Source organism: Suncus etruscus, chromosome 1 (assembly GCF_024139225.1).
Source record: "Suncus etruscus isolate mSunEtr1 chromosome 1, mSunEtr1.pri.cur, whole genome shotgun sequence".
Classification (NCBI taxonomy): Eukaryota; Metazoa; Chordata; class Mammalia; order Eulipotyphla; family Soricidae; genus Suncus; species Suncus etruscus.
In genome coordinates this window covers 198,970,576-198,989,905 of record NC_064848.1, presented here as the reverse complement: position 1 = coordinate 198,989,905, position 19,330 = coordinate 198,970,576, and the positions used below count along the sequence as shown (strand labels likewise).

The following is a 19,330-nucleotide window of genomic DNA, read 5'->3' as shown; positions in this document are numbered from 1 at the left end:
AATGCCAGGTTGAAAAAAATTACTCAGATTAATGAGTGCTTATTATTTGCTGTGATAATGCATTTGTGCATAATACCAAGTATTCAAACATATATGGTGATAAGCCAGATAGTACTGATAAGATGTTTGCATTGCATGCAGCCAATACCAGTTCCATCCCAGGCACTACATATGCACCCCTGAGCACTTCCAGGAGTGAACTCTGAACACAATACCTGAAGTCCTGCTTTCCAAGCACCTTGTTGATAAATGTTTAAAACTATACAGTAATAGGGACTATGCTAGTATTCAGTTATTCCTGATGACAAAAATAACATAGTTTACACTTCCACAGAGTTTAGTGGAGACAAAGGCAAACTATCCTGAAACTAACCAAAAAACGAGAAGGAAAACTGCTGAGGATAAGATACACAAAAAGAAGGGCCAGAGAGATAGCACAGTGGTAGGGTGTTTGCCTTGCAAGCAGTGAACCTAGGACCGAGGTAGTTCAAATCCCAGTATCCCTTATGGTCCCGTACCTGCCAGGAGCAATTTCTGAGCACAGAGCCAGGAATAATCCCTGAACGCCACTGGGTGTGGCCCCAAAACAAAACAAAACAAACAAACAAACAAAAGATATTCCAAAGGATGATATGCTCAGGAGAGTCAAAGAGCTCTTTTGGGAGACGCAATGCTAAGCAATCGTGAACAATGAGTAAAAGTAGGAGCAAAATATCAAATGGTCTTGTATTTGAAGTATGAAGAAACAGTAAAGAATTTAAAAAAATGATCAACAATATATGCTGTATTAATTATTATGATAAAGTCCCAGTGTTGTGGTGAGGCCCAACTCCTGCAGCCCAGCCCCTTCAGCAGATGGATCTGTAGGTTGCAAGGTAATGGCGGAGAAATGATTTCACAGGCAGTCAGTTGAAGTTTCAGGAGAAATCCAGCTTTATTACAAGGCCCTAATCACTACGTGCACTTCCAACATGGCTTCTAAGCTAAGTTTTTTAGCCAACCTCCTTCAGTTGCCCTCCATCCATCCTTACTGCTTCTCCCTGTCCAGTCTGTTCTGTTCTGTTCTGTTCTGTTCTGTTCTGTTCTGTTCTGTTCTGTTCTGTCCTGTCTCAGTCTATCTCTGTCTGTCGCTGTCTCTCTCTATCACTCTGTGTCTGTCTGTCTGTCTGTCTGTGTCTGTCTGTCTGTGTCTGTCTGTCTGTGTCTGTCTGTTGTCTGTCTGTCTGTCTGTCTGTCTGTCTGTCTGTCTGTCTGTCTGTCTGTCTGTCTGTCTCTCTCTCTCTCTCTCTCTCTCCTGCATCTGCCTCTCCTCTCTTCCCTCCCCTCTAGGCAACCCCTATCTAGTCCCACCACCCACATATGAATGGGGCTGACCATCCAGGTGAAATAGGCAGGAAGTTAGGGGAGGGGTAACAAACAATAAGACACCCTGAGAGTTTGTTAAATGTGGGGGTAGGGGAATGAAAGGGAGCAGATCTAGAGACAATGATGGAGGAATCTAATATTCTGGAGGAGAATGTGGAATTAGATTCTGGAACTTTTCTTAATATCAACAGTTTTGTAAATTGTGATAGCTAAATAAAAAATAAATATTTACGGAGTTTGATAGAAGACAAGCATGCTCTGTAAGGAATTCCAATGGAAACAATGGACACAAGGTTAGGGTGAGAAGAGGCTCCCTGTGAGAAACACAATGTGAGTGGCAGTGAAAATGTTCTATATTTTTAGCTTTATTTATTTATTGATTCATTGGTTGATTGGTTTCTGGGTCACACCCAGCTGTGCTCAGGGTTTACTTTGGGCCTGCATTCAGAAATCACCCCTGGAATGCTGGGGGACCATATGGGATGCCTGGAATTGAACTGATCTCTCCCAGGTCAGCCACACGAAAGGCAAATGCCTTACTACTGTGCTATGTCTCTGGCTCCAGAAGTGGAAATATTCTAAATGAAGTGTCTTTAAAGAAAGTATAGAGGACTTCCCAAATCATTCACAGTTTTCATCAAGTCAAGGCTATCCACTAGAAAATCATACCTTTCCATTGGCCAAGAGATACCTGGATATTTTTTTTGATATCCCCTTCTTTGATTAAAGAAATTTTTATATTTTTGATCTAAACTATCAGCAGATTTGCAAAGTGAATTATGTTAACCCAGATTTGGAACACTTTCCCTAGGAATGAGTTTCTTCTTTTCTTTTCTTTTCTTTTCTTTTCTTTTCTTTTCTTTTCTTTTCTTTTCTTTTCTTTTCTTTTCTTTTCTTTTCTTTTCTTTTCTTTCTTTCTTTTCTTTTCTCTCTCTCTCTCTCCTTTCCTTCCTTCCTTCCTTCCTTCCTTCCTTCCTTCCTTCCTTCCTTCCTTCCTTCCTTCCTTCCTTCTTTCTTTCTTTCTTTCTTTCTTTCTTTCTTTCTTTCTTTCTTTCTTTCTTTCTTTCTTTCTTTCTTTCTTTCTTTCTTTCTTTCTTTCTTTCTTTCTTTCTTTCTCTCTTCTTTCTTTCCCTCTTCTTTTTCTCTTTCTTTCTTTCTCCCTCCTTTCTTTTTTTCTTTCTTTCTCCCTCCCTTCCTTCTTTTTTCTCCCTCCCTTCTTTCTTTTTCTTTCTTCTTTCTTTCTCCCTGCCTCCCCTCCCTTCTTTCTCCCCTGCCTCCCTCCCCTTTCTTCTTTCTTTCTCCCTCTCTCCCCTTTCTCCCTCTCTCCTCTTTTTTTCTTTCTTTCTTTCTTTCTTTCTTTCTTTCTTTCTTTCTTTCTTTCTTTCTTTCTTTCTTTCTTTCTTTCTTTCTTTCTTTCTTTCTTTCTTTCTTTCTTTTTTCCTTTTCCTTCTTTCCTCATTTGACATCTATTTTTTTTAATTTGAGCACCATGAGTTACAGTACTATAGGATGTCATACATATTATGTTTCTAATGCAACATTTTCTATCAGAGAGTTTCAGTTCACTATTGTCTCAAGGTCCCTTCTCAACCACCTTTTGTACCACCACAACTCCCACCGTGGTGAATTCATTTTTCTGTAGACTAATTCTCAGGTTCTGTTGTCTTTGAGAAATTGCTATTCCCACATTATGTATATTTTTATACTATATATGAGAGATAATTCTCTATCTGTTCCTCTTCTGGCTCTATGTCACTCAATATAATATCCTTCTACTTCCTTCCACACAACAGCAAAGTATGTGCTTTCATTTTTCAATAACCAAGTAGATTCCACTATATATTTATATTCATATGAATCTATGAAGTCCCAAATGTTTTAATGAAAATCTTGTCTTTGCAGGAATTCTATGAAATCGAAGACAAATTATTCTTGATATTCATGGTACTGATCTACTAATCTGTTTCATAGTAAGACTTTTCTATTTTACCTCACAGCTTCATTTTTATTATTATCATGACTAAAACAACTATTTTATCTAATATGATGTATTCCTGCTTTGAAATTATCTTTAGAATAGTCTTAACTAAAACATTTAAAGCCATCTCTGATTCTAAATTACAGGTTTTTATTTCTTATTATTATGGTTCAGTGGGTCAGATTTAGTGGTATTTGAGAGTGTTCACAGAGGTGCCCATGGGATCATGCAGTGCTGGGTATTCTGCATGCAAAGCATGCACAGAATAGGTAGGGCAAGGGGATAAGAAAGATATGAAGTAGTAATAATACCATAATGGGAAATTATATTGGCATGTTGTGTTAAAATCAGTGGGGTTCTTATAGTTCTGTTGCTTGAATAGAAAGATGGGACATGGTTGTGCTTGGAAGTTGGTTCTAAGAAGCTGAATTACTGCTAGGTGTCTGAACCTCTATCTCTTTTTATAAGAAATCTTCCTATTACTTTCCCTTGAATTTCAAAAATGCTCCCAGTTGAATTCAAATGCATTAAATGTTCTTTGGGAATGAATAACAGAACATAACTGTTTCTTTACTCCTGCCTTGCGTTCAGGCTTTGGTGTTCCTCTTTATTCTAAGATGCCTGGAAATGAAGTATGGGAAGAAAATATTGCAAAGAGATCCTATTTTCAGGTTGGAATAAGAAACACTTTACTTACTTTTTCTTAGTGTTTTCTACATTGCTGCTGTCTTTTCAGCTAATTAAGATGGTTTACGATTTACAATAAAAACACCAATGGTTCAGTTAGGACCTGAAGGTGGCAAAGACATTAGGCTTTTAGGTTGTTTTTGTCATCAATCAAACTGAGGGAAACATTGGTCCCTCAAAACTAATTCATCAAACAGTCATTGTCCCATTCAAGATACTGATATGTTCTTGAAAACAGGGATGGGATAGAATCAACAGACTTACATGGGTCATGTGTAGATCAAGGGACTTTCAAAAGTACTTTTTGACTGTGGCTGGAGCAATAGCACAGCGGGTAGGAAAATTGCCTTGCACATGGCCGATCCAGATTCGATCCCCAGAACCTACCAGAAGCAAATTTCTGAATACAGAGCCAGGAGTAACCTCTGAGTGCTGCTTGGTGGTGGCCCAAAAATGAAAAAAAAAAAAAGGAAAAAAAAAGGAAAAAAAGTAAAGGAAGTATTTTTGACCAAAGAACATTCTAAATGGTAAAATAAAAATACTATGGTGAATAAAATAAAAAAATACTAGGGTAAATAAAATAAAAAAAAATACTATGGTTAGTGAGTAAGATAGGCTCAGAGACCACAAGAAAATATGCTTGATCATTTCGTGTGTTGCAGTGGCGTTTTTTTCATTAGAAAGAGCACACGGCTGCTCTTCTGGAGCCTCTAGGAGAGCGATTTTGCTGGGCCCTTTTGGGCCCACTCACGAGAGTTTCAGGAGACAGGACAGTAGAAAAACACTCACAGACAGCACTCACAGTTTCTCACAGTTGGGAACCACTGGAAAGCGCAGATTTTCCCAGCCTGATGTCACAGACAGGTGACCTGCCTTTCTGCAATTTACTGCTGATAGCCGGTTTCTCACTTTTGGATGCAAGTCTTCCTTGGCGTTTCCAGCCCAAGCCTTTCTGGAGCCCCTAGGAAAGTGATTTTGCTGGGCCCTTTTCGGCCCCCCACCTCACGAGAGGTTCAGGAGACAGGACAGTAGAAAAACAGGCACAAACAACACTTCAAAAAAATATGTTTGATCAATTTTGTGAAGAAGCAGCAGTGCTTGCTAACAAATTCGAAGTGGTAAGAGACCAATTTATAAGGATAGGAGATGCTGAATGGGTTGGGCATTGACCCTGAGTGTAGAACTCTGGCCACCAAGGATTTCTTTGCCCTAAGTAGAAGCAGTGGGGGGGCCCTCAACATCCTATCTATGGCGGGAAAAGGACCGTAGTGAAATCAGAGGGAAACTGACTTAATATCTATCTGAGTCAGTAGATTAGCCCCTATGCCATGTTTTTTTATATCTTTTGCAGAATTTCTCCCCAGAGAAGAGGTACACAGCACAATTCTGAGTATCCCAGAGATGAAGATGAAGATGAAGATGTTCATGCAGAAAGAACCAGAACAGCAACTGCCCTGACCACTTCAAACTCGGAAGAGGTAGAAAAGAAAGTAATAAAGGGAGTGTTTTGGGGGATAACCCACGAGCCATCCAAAGCAGAAATGGAGGGACTCCCATTTCGAAAGTCTTGGATTTTGGTATTTTTTAAAATTCTTAAACAAGTCCATAATTTTTAGGAATGTCCTGAAACCTTAAAGAAGAACAAAAATATCCTAGAGTTTATTCTTTTGTTTGGTCATTTTTGTTTGGCGACACATCTCAGCTGTGATCAGGGTTTACTTTAACTTTTGATCAAGAGGCTCACTCCTAGCTGATGAAGTGGCCAGGGTTAGGCTGAATTTAAAGCAACTTTGAGTTCTATGAATACCCTCCATATTTCTTCTCTAAACTCCTTATCTAAGAGGCTAACTGTAGTGTACTTATCTGAGACCCTGGATCTAGGTGTAGCTACCTGAGACCCACCCATTTCTGGGAGGGGTCTTGGGAACTGAATATTAGGTGTAACCTTACCTGCAAGACCCCGCCCATTCCTGGGAGATAAACCCTGGAGCCTGGATAAACCCTGGAGCCTGGGGATTAGGTGTCTCTGCCCTGCTGCGCTTGCGGGCTTTAGGTTCTTTGCCTCTTTTGGTCTTTGACCAGGATGGAGGCCAAAGGAAGATGGCTGAATTATAAGATGCAGGGCTAAGAATGGCCGAATGCTTGAAAGGTTATGAGATAGGCCACACACCTGTGGTGGTCAGGGCATGAATAAAGATGATGCTTCCTAATGCCTGCCTGTGAGTGAGTTCAATACCCGTTGCTTCCCTGAACCCCAGACCCGCCGGTAAATGGGGGATGAAGCCACGTGGCCGGGGCCTAAGAACAAAGGCCTCCATCCTTCACCATCCATCGCCATCCAGCCCAATCCTTAATTATTTGATTCTACAGCTAACTAAGTGGTTGGCACTTTTTTGGGTCATCATTGCTGCCATCTTCATTCTCTATGCATGGTGTTGACCCGAATTGCTTCCCCATTATCATGCTAATAGTGTGGTTTCTACATGTTGGTTGGGATTCATTGGCTAGAAGATGTGGACAGACAGCCTACCTCTGCTGTCATGCCCTCAGGAGATGTTTTATGCTGTCTTGCTTCAGACATGCTTCAGAGCTGCTCTGGGTGAAGTGCTTTATGGCAGCTTTACAGAGCAGAACATAGGCAAAAGTTCAAAATGTCTCCCTTGTGCCAAATCACACAGCAGAAATCTGAATTTAAAGCAACTTCCTACCTTCAATATTATCTCTCCAGCCCCCCCCCAGTTTTCTTTTGTAATATATAAATTGGTTTGATAAATAAAGTTAAGGGAATGAGTAGAATTCCCTAAAATTATGCTGTTTTCCCAGCATAATTTGAAAAGAAATGGCGAGAAATGGTGTCATTAATACATACATGTTCTATTTAAAATAAGCAATGTAGACTACTCTCAACTCAAACTGTGATGGGGTTAATAACAAGAAAGACTCCTGTGGAGAGAACATAGGAGTAAAAATCTCAAAGTCTAAGAGAAAAATTATTGTTGTCATCTCTTTCAGAAACCAGTCATACTTGCAAGTTGTCTACACAAAGAATATGTGGGCCAGAAAAAATATTGCTTTTTAAAGAGAAAGAAGAATGTAGCTACAAAAAGTATCTCTTTTTGTGTTCAAAAAGGTTTGGAAAAATCATTTATTTTATTCATCATTCATTTAGGAATTACACACTGGACATTTATGTTCTGGCTACTGTTGTGCTTAACTACAGCATTCCTTCCTTCATTCAACTGATCATTATTTTTTGAGTGTCCAAGCACTGTTATGATATTTTTAAATATAATTATGAAATAAATAGGAAAGTTATTAATTTTTAAATCCTGCAGTAAATTTATTACTTTTTTATTTACCAAGAAAACAGCCATCACATAAATTAGCTCTATGCAGAACATTCGAAGATATGAAATAATGTGGGGTGATTTGTTATCATATTTGGTTAAGGTTAGAGAAGGCCTTTCAGGAGCAGTAATAGTTAATCCAAAATCTGGGTAACTCTTGTGCCCACACTAGGTGGTGATGAAGAGACAAGACACCCAGAGGCAAGGAACCTCCAGACAGAGGCCAGATATGGGAATGTCTTGGGAGTAGCCAAAGTACTCGGAGGCAACTAGGTGTTTCAGGGAATGGAAGAAATGAGGGCAGACATGAAGTTAGCATGTAGACTAAATCCAGGTGGTGAAATATGACATTCAATTTTATACCAAATTTGTAGAATTTGACATATTGAGATGGTGCTTTGACTATGAATATATTGTTGCTCTTTGGAGTTGATGCAGTGAGTGGTCCCTTCCTCCCTCATTGCTCCATATGCAGCCTTCCAGAAACTGTCTTTGAAGGTTCTTTAGTCAAGGGTATATGAGTGCCTGCATTCATGTACTTTCACTTCTAAATAACCTCCCAAGTTAGTGGAAGGCCATAAGAGAATTTCTAGGGGGTCTGTTGTCAATAGATTTACTTTTATATTGTTCAAAGATTGCACATCCGGTTATTTTTATTGATGGATTTGGAAGACAGAAAAGATAAGATATGCTGATATCACTTCAGAGGAAAGTCATCTGGAAAACACAGGATGTATTATGAAATAGAGTAAATTCTTCTTATTTTTTTAAATTTATGAATCTCTTATGAGTATAAGAGCACACTTAACTACTATGGAAAACTATCTGTCATGATTTTTATTGGACAAGTCTAGCGTCTGTATATCCATCAAGGAATACATTGCAACATACTCCCCATGAGATGTCTGAACCTACATATAGCAGTGAAATTTCAATCTACATTTTCCTTGCATACATTATTATACTATATATCATTCACATTGGGGCATTTATAAAACAAATAATAAAATAAAAATGATAACAATGCATAATAATAAAGTGATTAGAAATCAGATGTATTGACCTCAATGTAATGCACTTTCACAATTGTTTTTATCTAATTTGTAGGCATTAAGTGTCATGCTTTGGTGATGCGATTATGCATGACTGTTTTGCAAGTTTCAAAATGGTAGTGGGAAATTATTCTATCTCATAAGTTACTGAAGAAATGGCTTTATGTTTAATATTATCTCACAATATCCAATAATGGCAGTCAATGGTTCTCTTTCAGGTGAAATTTTGGGATTACTGGGACCCACTGGAGCTGGTAAAAGCTCATGTATGAAAATGATATCTGGAGCTATGAAGCCAACAGCTGGAGAGGTAGTGAAAACTGAAGAAATGGCTTTTACTTCCTAAATAGATATTTCTTGATAAAGTACAGGCTTTGTAAGACTTTTCTTTCTTCATATTAAGTATTTCCTCTACTCAATCTATAACGTATATTTGCAATGAATACCCTGGTGCTCTAAACTCTTAGGTATTTACTCGCTTACCTGCCTATACCTTTACTAATTGTGTGATTTTTGGGAAAGCGCTAATGTGTTTCCAAAATGCTCTCACTTTCATAGGTGGAACTGAATGACTATTGCTCAGATTGGGATCAACCAGAAGGCAATCAAGTCAAGGTCCTGGGGTACTGCCCTCAAAAGAATGTGCTGTGGTCCAGGCTGACAGTAAAGGAGCACCTGCAGGTGTTTGCCTCAGTGAAGGGACTCAACAAAAATGATGCCACCACTGCCATTTTAAGGTATAAGGGTCAAGTGAGAAGAAGGCTTCACCAATGAGGTTAAAATCACTAAGAAAGAAAGGACAGTGGAAATGATATACTTTATATTCTTTATACTTTTTATCATACTTTATATGATATACTTTATATTCTTGTAAATAGCACAGATCCTATTTCTTCCATAGGGGATGGAGACATATCTACATCATATATATATCATATATGTCTATGTCTATATCTATATTCTATCATATCTATCTGCATCTGTGTCTTCACCTCTACCTCTACATCTACATCTATATGTCTATGTCTATGTCTATATCTATATCTATATCTATATCCAGGGAAATATGGGACCAGAGAAATAGTACATGGGTCAAGGCACTTTTCTTGTATGACTGTTGATCCCAGTTTGACCTCCTGAGTACTTCCAGGAGTAATCCTTGAGCACAGAGCCATGAGTACTCCACTGTCAGTTTTGAATGGACCCAAAGTCCAACCCCAAAATTGGCCATGTTAGCTAATCCCGAGTTTTATTTTCATCCATGCCTACACTCATGATTTCTTTTTCATTCTTAATGGTTGTTCATTTGGGTTCCTCATATAGCTGACTTTCTAGAATGCAAAGTCTTTCTCATTCCAACAAAAAACTTATTTTTTTTCTTGCATCACTAGAATTAGAGTTTTCGAAGTCATATTGACAAATTTCCTCTCATTCCATTACAATCGCATTTTTTTTAGTTTCCTTCCTCCATATAATATGCTCATCCTGTTTTTCTTCAGATTGGTGAATGCTTTCAAATTGCACGAACAACTGAATGTTCCAGTGTGTAAGTTAACAGCAGGAGCTACACGGAAGGTAAGTGTCAGAGCCTTGTATTCCAAGAGTTTTTTGGTGACCACAAACAGTGATCTTTCTCTGCATTGTAGTTGTGTTTTCTGCTGAGTATCCTGGGAGACCCACCTATCCTGCTCCTGGATGAACCTTCCACAGGGGTGGATTCAATGGATCAGCTACAAATGTGGTAAGGATCATTATAAGTTCCCAAGCTAGAAGTAACCTGAGAAAAGTTTCATTTGAAAACTGATCTTGGAAATTTAAATCTACCAATTCCTAATTTTAAAAAAAAACTCTATAATTATTAGGAAAGTATATATTTCACCAAAAAAAATTCTCGAATGTTATTTTATATTTCTGTGGCATTTATTTATATAAAAATTAAATATTTTAGGGGCCGGAGCAGTGGCACAAGTGGTAGGGCATTTGCCTTACATGCACTGTCCTAGGGCGAACTGCAGTCTGAACCCCCGGCATCCCATATGGTCCCCCAACCCAGGAGCAATTTTTTAAAATTTTTATAATTTTTATTTTGATCAAAGTGGTTTACATATCTTTCACAGTAATATTTTAGGTACATATTAATATTGAATCAGGGGAGTTCCCATCACCAAGGTTGTCTTCCCTCCACCCCACCTCCGTCCTATCTTGCATTCCATATCCCCCACCCACACACGCCCCCAGGCTGATTGTATAAGTGGTCCCCTCTATGTCTAGCTTACTACTTAGTGATCATACAACTGTTGAGGTAAAAATCAAATAAGCCGAAAATGGGCGGAGTCCTTTTAGAGGCTCTCAACCTCAGTTTGAGAGAGGAAAGGGAAAAAGGAAGTGAGACACCATAACAATACAAAGGGAAATATCAAATAAAAATCCAGTGAGCACTACAGCAATAAAGACAAGCACCACATAATAACCACGGTCCGGAAATAAAAACAGCAGAGAGCAAAAAGGAAAAAAAAAAAAAAAAGAAAGAAAGAAAAATGGAGACAACAATTTCAATATCCAAACCAAAATAAAGAAATAAAAAAATAGATAAATAAATAAAAAAATATTTTGTGTTTTTTTTTTCTGCACAGGCACAGTAAATATTGGTGACATTAGGAAGGGAATTCCCTTGGCCTAAGAGATATAGGGTTTCTCCACCTTTGAAGTGTACTGTCATGGGAATAACTGCCAGGAGCAATTTTTGAGCATATAGCCAGGAGTAATTCCTGAGCATCACCGGGTGTGACCCCAAAACAAAACAAAACAAATTTTATTAAAATTTTATTAAAATTATAAGTTTTAGGATTTGAAGTACACAGTTTACAATTTTTAGATTTGTTCTTACATCATTGGGATGTCTGTTTGTTTTTTTGTTTTGTTTTGTTTTTGTTTTTGGGCCACACCCGTTTGACGCTCAGGGGTTACTCCTGGCTATGTGCTCAGAAATCGCCCCTGGCTTGGGGGGACCATATGGGACGCCGGGGGATCGAACCGAGGTCCGTTCCTTGGTAGCACTTACAAGGCAGACACCTTATCTCCAGCGCCACCTTCCCGGCCCCGGGATGTCTGTTTTTTTAAGACACTATAAACTTGAGGATTCTGTCTTTTTGTTGTTGTTTAATCTGATAAATTTGTTTTTACCAATTTTCCTTAGCTTTCCTTTATTTGAATGCAGGACTTTTTTCATTTTGACTAATAAATCTTCCCAGCCACTTTCATACTGGTGACTGCTTAATATCTATCTTCTTTCAAGAAGAAAATTATTATAAAAAATGGATGTCAATGTAAAAGCAGTCATTTAGAAACTAAGAATACCATCCAGTAGTTCCAATCATGAGCAACACAAAGCCAACTTTTCTTCATCAGTCCTCCACCATCAATTTTCTTTCACAATTATTCTGAAAAAAAAAAATAGCCAGTCATGATATCGTTTACTTATAAATATTTTTGCCAAAAGATTTTAAATCTAATTTCTTTAAAAAGCTTAACCTGGGCAGGAGTGGTAGGGCATTTGCCTTGCACATGGCTGACCTGAGTTCAATCCCTGGCATCCCATATGGTCATCTGAGCACTGCCAGAAATGATGCCTGAGTTCAGATACAGGAGTAACCCTGGGCCCCAAAAATAAAAAAATAAAAAGCTTAACCCGAATACCATTATCACCTTTTGAAAAATAAAACAGTTCTTTAGGTTACCAGAAATCTATTTACTATTTATACTTGTTAGGTGGGTTTTTTGTTTGCTTGTTTGTTTTGTTTTTGTTTTTTGGGAGGGTCACACCTGGCAGCACTCAGGGGTTACTCCTGACTTTAGGCTCAGAAATCGCTCCTGGCAGGCATGGGGACCATCTGGGATGCCAGGATTTGAATCACCGTCCTCGTCCTTCTGCATGCAAGGCAAATGCCTTACCGCTGTGCTATCTCTCCGGCCCATTTGTTAGTTTTTAAATTAGGATATAAATATGATTTGAAACTATGTTTTTCTATTTTTTTTCTCCGTTTCCCTCTCTCTTTTTCTGTATGTGTCTGTCTCTATTACTTTGAATGATTTTATGTTTTTGGTTCACTTTAGGAAGACTATTCAAGGAACCATTAAAAACACAGGGAAGGGGGCTCTCATCGTCACTCATCACCTAGCTGAGGCTGAGGCCTTGTGTGACCGTATTGCCATCATGGTGTCAGGAAAACTTAGGTGGGTGACTGCCTAGAACTTCATCAAAACCAAGAAATTGTTTTTACTTGCACTAAGAGTGGAAGTAGGAGGACACAGTTCATCTAGAGATCTGGGTATCTCTAAGCTCTTGATTCCAAAACTGAGATTCCTTGTGGAAAAAGCAAAATCATTATGAATTGCTGGAATTCTCCCTTCCCCAAACTATATTTGAAGTCTTAAAAAAAACATTTTTAGGGCCTGAGCAATAGCACAGCTAAATGGTGTTTGCCTTGCATGTAGCTGATCCAGGATAGACCTTGGTTCAATCCCCGGAGTCCCCAACCCAGGAGCGATTTATGAGTGCATAGTCAGGAGTAATCCCTGAGCATCACAGGGTGTGGCCTCCAAAACAAAAAAAAATTTTAAAAGATTAAAAAAAGTTTTTTTAAGTTTAAGAGAGAATACTGTTTTCCTTTTTGCCCACAGATGCATTGGCTCCATCCAACATCTGAAGAGAAAATTTGGCAAAGATTACACCCTAAAAATCAAAGTGAAAGAAACTTCTCAATTGAATTCTGTCAATACTGAGATTCTGAAGCTTTTTCCACAGGCTATTCAGCAAGAAAGGTAAAAGGAACTTTGCATTATGAAGAAACTTGGAGTTTTTCTAACTCAATGCTTTTAGCTTTGTTTGTTTTGTTTTGTTCTTTGAGAATTTCAGGGTGATTTCACATCACATTGAAAAGGTAGGGAACTCAAAAATGGAAATAGATTTTGGAACTACCCAGGGAATGACCAAAGGACACTGTCTGTGGGCCCTTCCAATCACCCAAAGCTGATTTCCGGCTCCAGAAAGAAATTCGAAAAATATTTGGGGAAAGTAATTTCTTATGACTTGGAATTCACATGTGACTCCAATTAGGTCCATAGTGCTCTTCCTGAGTTCTCCTGCAAGTACCTAAAAATATAGACTATTTAATATATATAATTAGGGATCAAAGTGATAGTACAGCTGGTAGAGTGCTTGCTTTACATGTGGCCAACCCACATTTAATCCCTGGAATCTCATTTAGTTCCCCTCACCCATTTCCAGTGTGCAGAGCCAGGCTAAGAATGCCGGTGTGACCAAATCCCTCCCAACATTTTTATAATTAATTTACCTCATGGGAAACATTCATAAATTGATATGGACAAAGAGTATCTTCTACTCTAAATTTCAAGTCTCAAAATAGAGACTAGAAAGATGTGTGTATGCATATGTGTGTGCACAGATGTGTTTATTCTGTGTTGTTGAGAGAGGAGGACAGAGAAGAGAAAAATGAACTTATTTGCAATTGCTTTAAAAGGAGGGGCCGGTGAGATGGCGCTAGAGGTAACATGTCTGCCTTGCAAGTGCTAGCCAAGGAAGGACCGTGATTCGATCCCCCAGGGTCCCATATGGTCCCTCAAGCCAGGGGCAATTTCTGAGCGCTTAGCCAGGAGTAACCCCTGAACATCAAATGGGTGTGGCCCGAAAAATCAAAAAAAAAAGGAAAAGCATACCAAAGTACTAGGACATAGCAATTGGTGTTTTCATTTTAGCAGTATGGAATCATTAAATATGAGTATGTCCCATTGTCCTGCTTTCAACTGTCAAAATCCCCAAACCAAGAAGTAGTTTTGGTGTAGGTGAATACTAAGAATGGAAGAAGAAGAACTGAGTTGAAGACAATTCCTCTTGAGATCTGGGCATCTCCAGGGCCAGGGGAGCATGGAAATTGGGAATGAATTGAGAACAGAGCATGAAGTCAGGGAACTAGAAGAAGCACATGGGAACAAGAGTCAAATATCAGAGACTATCTCAGCTCTTAGTCAGAACCTTTTGAATTTCTCTACTCTTGTGTCCCTCTCTTCCAACCTCATATCTCTGGTTTGTTTGGTTTTATTTTGGCTTTTTGATTGCAGAGATGAAGTGTTAAACTCGGGATCTGGGACTAGCTAACCAAATTTGAACTAATTGAGCATATTTATTCAAAGTAATCGTGTTTAACCAGAAAAACTTTTGTGTTAACTGACCACTAACGAAATTAAACTGAACCATTTCAGGGAGAAGATCTCTAATACTCAGCAACCAAAGTCATTTAAAAAATTATCCCTTGGGGCCGGGCGGTGGCGCTGGAGGTAAGGTGCCTGCCTTGCCTGCGCTAGCCTAGGACGGACCGCGGTTCGATCCCCCGGCGTCCCATATGGTCCCCCAAGAAGCCAGGAGCAACTTCTGAGCGCATAGCCAGGAGTAACCCCTGAGCGTCACAGGGTGTGGCCCAAAAACCAAAAAAAAAAAAAAAAAAAATTATCCCTTGATTCATCATTTTAAATAATTCATTTTTAAATCAAAACCGAATATGCATGCTTTTTTACTTTCCAATGGAAGTTTCTGATATAGTACATATTATATATTTTGCCTCTATATTTTTGATGGTCATTTTCTCACCTTGAAATTCAAACTCGAGCTCAAATGCTACATTTTCCAATTCTCAGGTATGCCTTCTTCCTGACCTATAAACTGCCCATGATGGATGTTCAGCCGTTGTCTCAGGCTTTTCACAAATTAGAAGCTGGTAAGAAATCACCATTTAAAAATAAACTTTCAGGCTGGAGAAATAGTATAGTGGCTAAGTTGCTTGTCTTGGTCAATCTGTTTTCAATTCCTGGAATGCCATATGGTCCCCTGAGATCTGCCAAGAGTGATTCCTGAGCACAGAGTCAGGAATAAGCCTAGAGCATCACGAGGTGTAACCACCCCCCCAAAAAAACCCCAAATAAATATAATTAAATTTGAAAGTACTCAATCCCTCCTGAGAATAAATTCCTACATAGTGGGATTACAATGACTGGGAGATGTTTATGGAGTAGCATTGTTCAACATGCCTAAGACTAAAATTTCTTGTGTTGGACTTGAGCCCCAGTTTTAGTTAATCCAACTCTTTGCAAAGAATTCCTCTTCATTGTAGGAAGGAAATCTTCAGAAAGCGTGTGTGTGTGTGTGTGTGTGTGTGTGTGTGTGTGTGTGTGTGTGTGTGTGTGTGTGTGTGTGTGTGTGTGTGGCTGATTTTGTAGTAGATTCATAACACAGATCCAGAAGGGCTCTTGCTGAAAGCTACTGGTCTTATAGGATGCAGTCACAAGTGCCCTGAATCAGTCTTTCCCTCTGTTCCCTTCTAAGTCCATCAATACCCTCGTTTTAGTTCCTACTAATACAATAAATGCAATAGGAAAAAGATCTCTTCACGTCTGCCCTAAGCTCTGCTTTCTTGTCACAAAGAATGAACAGGTTAGTTTGTCCCCTGTTTTTATTTAATGATTCTTACCACTTGAAATGGTTCTTTTCATCTCTTCATTCTCATTTCTTTTTTAAATTACTCTATTTAAGGTTGTGCTTAATACAGTTGTGGTTTTTTTTTTCCTTGAGAATTTCAATAGCATCCAGATACATAGAGATAAGGGCCAGGAGGACCAGTCCATGGTAGGAAGCTTGCCACAAAATGGGGGATTGCAGTTAGGACAGAGGGGAAAAAAACCACTAGAACAATGAGAGTTGGAAATGATTGCTCTAGACAACAACTGAGTGCTGAATGAAGGGAAAGCGATAGGCATGCTAACCCTTCAGTAACCATATTGCAAACCAAAGTGCCACCCTCATTTCTTTGCATTTAAGTAGGTCATTCTTAGTAATAGTCCTCCATTCTGTAACTTCCTAGTATAGCCTAAAAATAAAAAAATTTAAATCTTAGGACCAGACCTTCCCTATTTTCAGAAAACTATGCTCAATAGCAAGGAGTCATTTTGTTATGTCATCAACTATGCAGTTATTAATCCTTTAATGTCCAGACAATTCATTCCTACAATATTAGAGAATCTCAGGGCCATGTAAAACATTAAATAAGTGCATTTGTATAGAACCTAGAACCATGCCTGATTCATTGTGCTTGGCAAGTTATAAATCTCTGAATTTCTCATTCTATAAAGTTCTTAAATACCTGTATCTTCCTAGAATTCTTCTACCACAGGGTTTTATACTTATCTTTTAGCCTGCAATTCTATTTGGTAAATATCTAGATAAATCCTAACTCCTCTCCAGTTTTTGCTCGATTAATACCTTAGTCTTAAGTCCTTTCCCAGTTCTTTTGTAAAGGAGTGTATCCTTTAACAATTCATTTTATTTCCTCCACAGTAGATATCATAAATGATCTTGATAATATTATTATAAATCTACTTGATGTCATTTATGATGAAATTTACTTGAATGCAAGCAACACAAGGCAGGGGTATTCTCTCTTTTTTTTTTTTTTTTTTTTTTTTTTTACAATATTGTCCTATCTGAGGTCTTCAAGGAATGCTCTTTCCAGAGGATTTTTAAGGTATAAGTAGTTAACCATAAATATGTAACTCAGGCCACTCATCTCAAGCAGATTTCCCAGTGGAGAAGGCTGAAAACCAAAAGCTGGTACAACAGAAAAGCTGGTTGAAGCATCTTGAATTGGGTTCTTTTATTTTTTTTATTTGAGATATAGTATTATATATACTTTTAAAACTTTAATTAAAGAACCATTATTTACAGTTATTGATAGTTTTAGGCACAAAATATTTTACCATCAATCCCACCACCAGTGTCAACTACTAACACTAGTCTCCCATACTCTGCCATCCCTCATTCCCCAACCAATCATATCTATGCAATGCTTGCCATCTGGCAGGCACATGAAATTTTAGTGGTATCAGCTTAGGTCTTATGTTTTCAGTATTGTTGAGTCTGTGCTTTGAATGTCTCATTGTAACACTTTCGAATTGGGTTCTTTTAAATAGTAGAAAATGGTACTGAAATCTTTCTCATGTTTAAAAAAAATCTACTAGACAATTATATTGTTCCTCAAGGAGACTTATCTCTCACCCTGAGATATACACTAATTAATTCAGCATAAAAGCATAAGGAGGGAATTCTTGTCTGTATTTATATAAACTCAGACTTTTTATTATTTGATTCTTTAAGTAGTTGTTTATTTAGATTTATAGTCCATGTACATTAAAAGGCTAGTGTTTGGGTGTGTATGACTTTGAAAATATTTCTTGATGATAACTGGTACATATCAGTAACAAGTCCTTTTTTATTTTAGTGAAGCATAATTTGAACTTGGATGAATACAGCCTCTCTCAATGCACCCTAGAAAAGGTGAGTGATCTTTAATGGGTTTTCACCCTTGCTTTGCCACAGAATATAGTGACGTTTCTGTTCCCTGGCGATTGGGATAATATGCAACCTTCTTCACTTATGTAAATTTATATAAGAACAATGTTTTAAGGTATATTATAAAAGAATAATATTTTCTTCTTCACTTCTTATATAGGTATTCTTAGAACTTTCCAAGGAGCAGCTGCTGGTAGAATCTGATGAAGAAGTTGGCACAACGGTCAGATGGAGACTGTTACCTTATTCAGATGAAGCTTAAACACTTAAACATTCTTTGTTGTTGTGTGTAATATGCATTGTAAAGCTGTGAATAAAGACTAGGATATATAAATCAGACTCTCATTGGCATCACCATTAGGTTTGTTTTGTTGCCCACCAAATCCCCTGTAAAGTGTAGGGTGAATGGAAAATTCACAATAAAGACAGTGATACTTCATAAGAGTGACTGGAAGAACTAGAACCCTGGGTGTCAAGGAAATAAAATCACCAAAGGAATTTTTGAAAGGATATTTTGAAATATTAACTTTTACTAAAAAAGTTCTTGCTGATAAGTAGAAGGAGGTAAGCAACAGCCATCAGTGGCATGATTGCTAAATCTCATTTGCCGTATGGTCAGTTTGAGTTTATTGTGGTACCAACAAATCTTTCCCTGAAAGTTCTTAGAATTCCATTCACTCATGAGGGAGCACATGCATATAAGAAAGAAACTTTGAACATGTTGCTTTTTATTAAAAAACACAGAGAATAAGCATGGCATTTAATTGGATTTAAAATTTTGAGATGGTTCTGTTGAATTTGTAGGATTGTAAGTGACTCTTCTTTCCTTCATCACTTCATAGTTTCTTTCCATGTATGTACTGCAAGTGTAGGAGCATTTTCTCAGTGAATCTGTGTCTGCATATGTGCATATAGCTTTACATACGTATGTGTGTGCCTATATTTTTTGGCATTCCTTAGTTGGAAAGTTACCTTTGTATACTAATTTCTTCTTAAACAACATCCATTTCATTTTGATTCTAATCTCATCAGAAAAAGATTTGAAGCCCAAAATAATGGAATTATTTTTCACTGAAGAAAATGTATGTAGTGTGGAAAAGAGTTTAATTAAAATTGAGTGAGTGACCCACCATAATTTTTATACACTCACAAAAATATTGACTTTCATGTTTGTTAGTGCATTTTAACATAGTTAAATTCATCATAAGTTCTAAATTAAATATAATGCATTTATAGTTGTTGATTAATTTACTTTTAATATATGGTAAATTAACAGCCTTCTGTTTGCCCTTTATTTTTATAAATTAATTATTTGTATTCTCATTGAATTTATGTTTGCACTGTAATATTTATGGACCAGGGTCTTTTGGGATCAGAATAGTGCTATTTATGCGTTCAGTGTACAAAATTATTGACCTCCACTACCCCAAATTTTCTAGATCCCTCCTACCACCTTATGTCATTTCTGGTCCACCTCTTCTTCTCT

At 37.8% G+C, this 19,330-nt stretch overlaps 1 protein-coding gene across 1 annotated transcript in view; it reads left to right on the top strand.

Moving 5' to 3' along the window:
• LOC126001171 (ATP-binding cassette sub-family A member 6-like) overlaps nt 1–18,302 on the top strand; it is a 66,058-nt gene extending 47,756 nt beyond the window's left edge. Inside the window, exons 27-38 of the mRNA XM_049768383.1 lie at nt 3,899–4,014; nt 5,382–5,508; nt 7,043–7,160; nt 8,648–8,739; nt 8,988–9,166; nt 9,929–10,004; nt 10,076–10,170; nt 12,543–12,662; nt 13,110–13,250; nt 15,141–15,220; nt 17,774–17,829; nt 18,005–18,302. Coding sequence (XP_049624340.1) covers nt 3,899–4,014; nt 5,382–5,508; nt 7,043–7,160; nt 8,648–8,739; nt 8,988–9,166; nt 9,929–10,004; nt 10,076–10,170; nt 12,543–12,662; nt 13,110–13,250; nt 15,141–15,220; nt 17,774–17,829; nt 18,005–18,106 — 1,302 coding nt within the window. The 3' untranslated portion in view covers nt 18,107–18,302. The remainder of the gene's footprint in view (nt 1–3,898; nt 4,015–5,381; nt 5,509–7,042; nt 7,161–8,647; nt 8,740–8,987; nt 9,167–9,928; nt 10,005–10,075; nt 10,171–12,542; nt 12,663–13,109; nt 13,251–15,140; nt 15,221–17,773; nt 17,830–18,004) is intronic.
• The last annotated feature ends 1,028 nt before the right edge of the window (nt 18,303–19,330 follow it).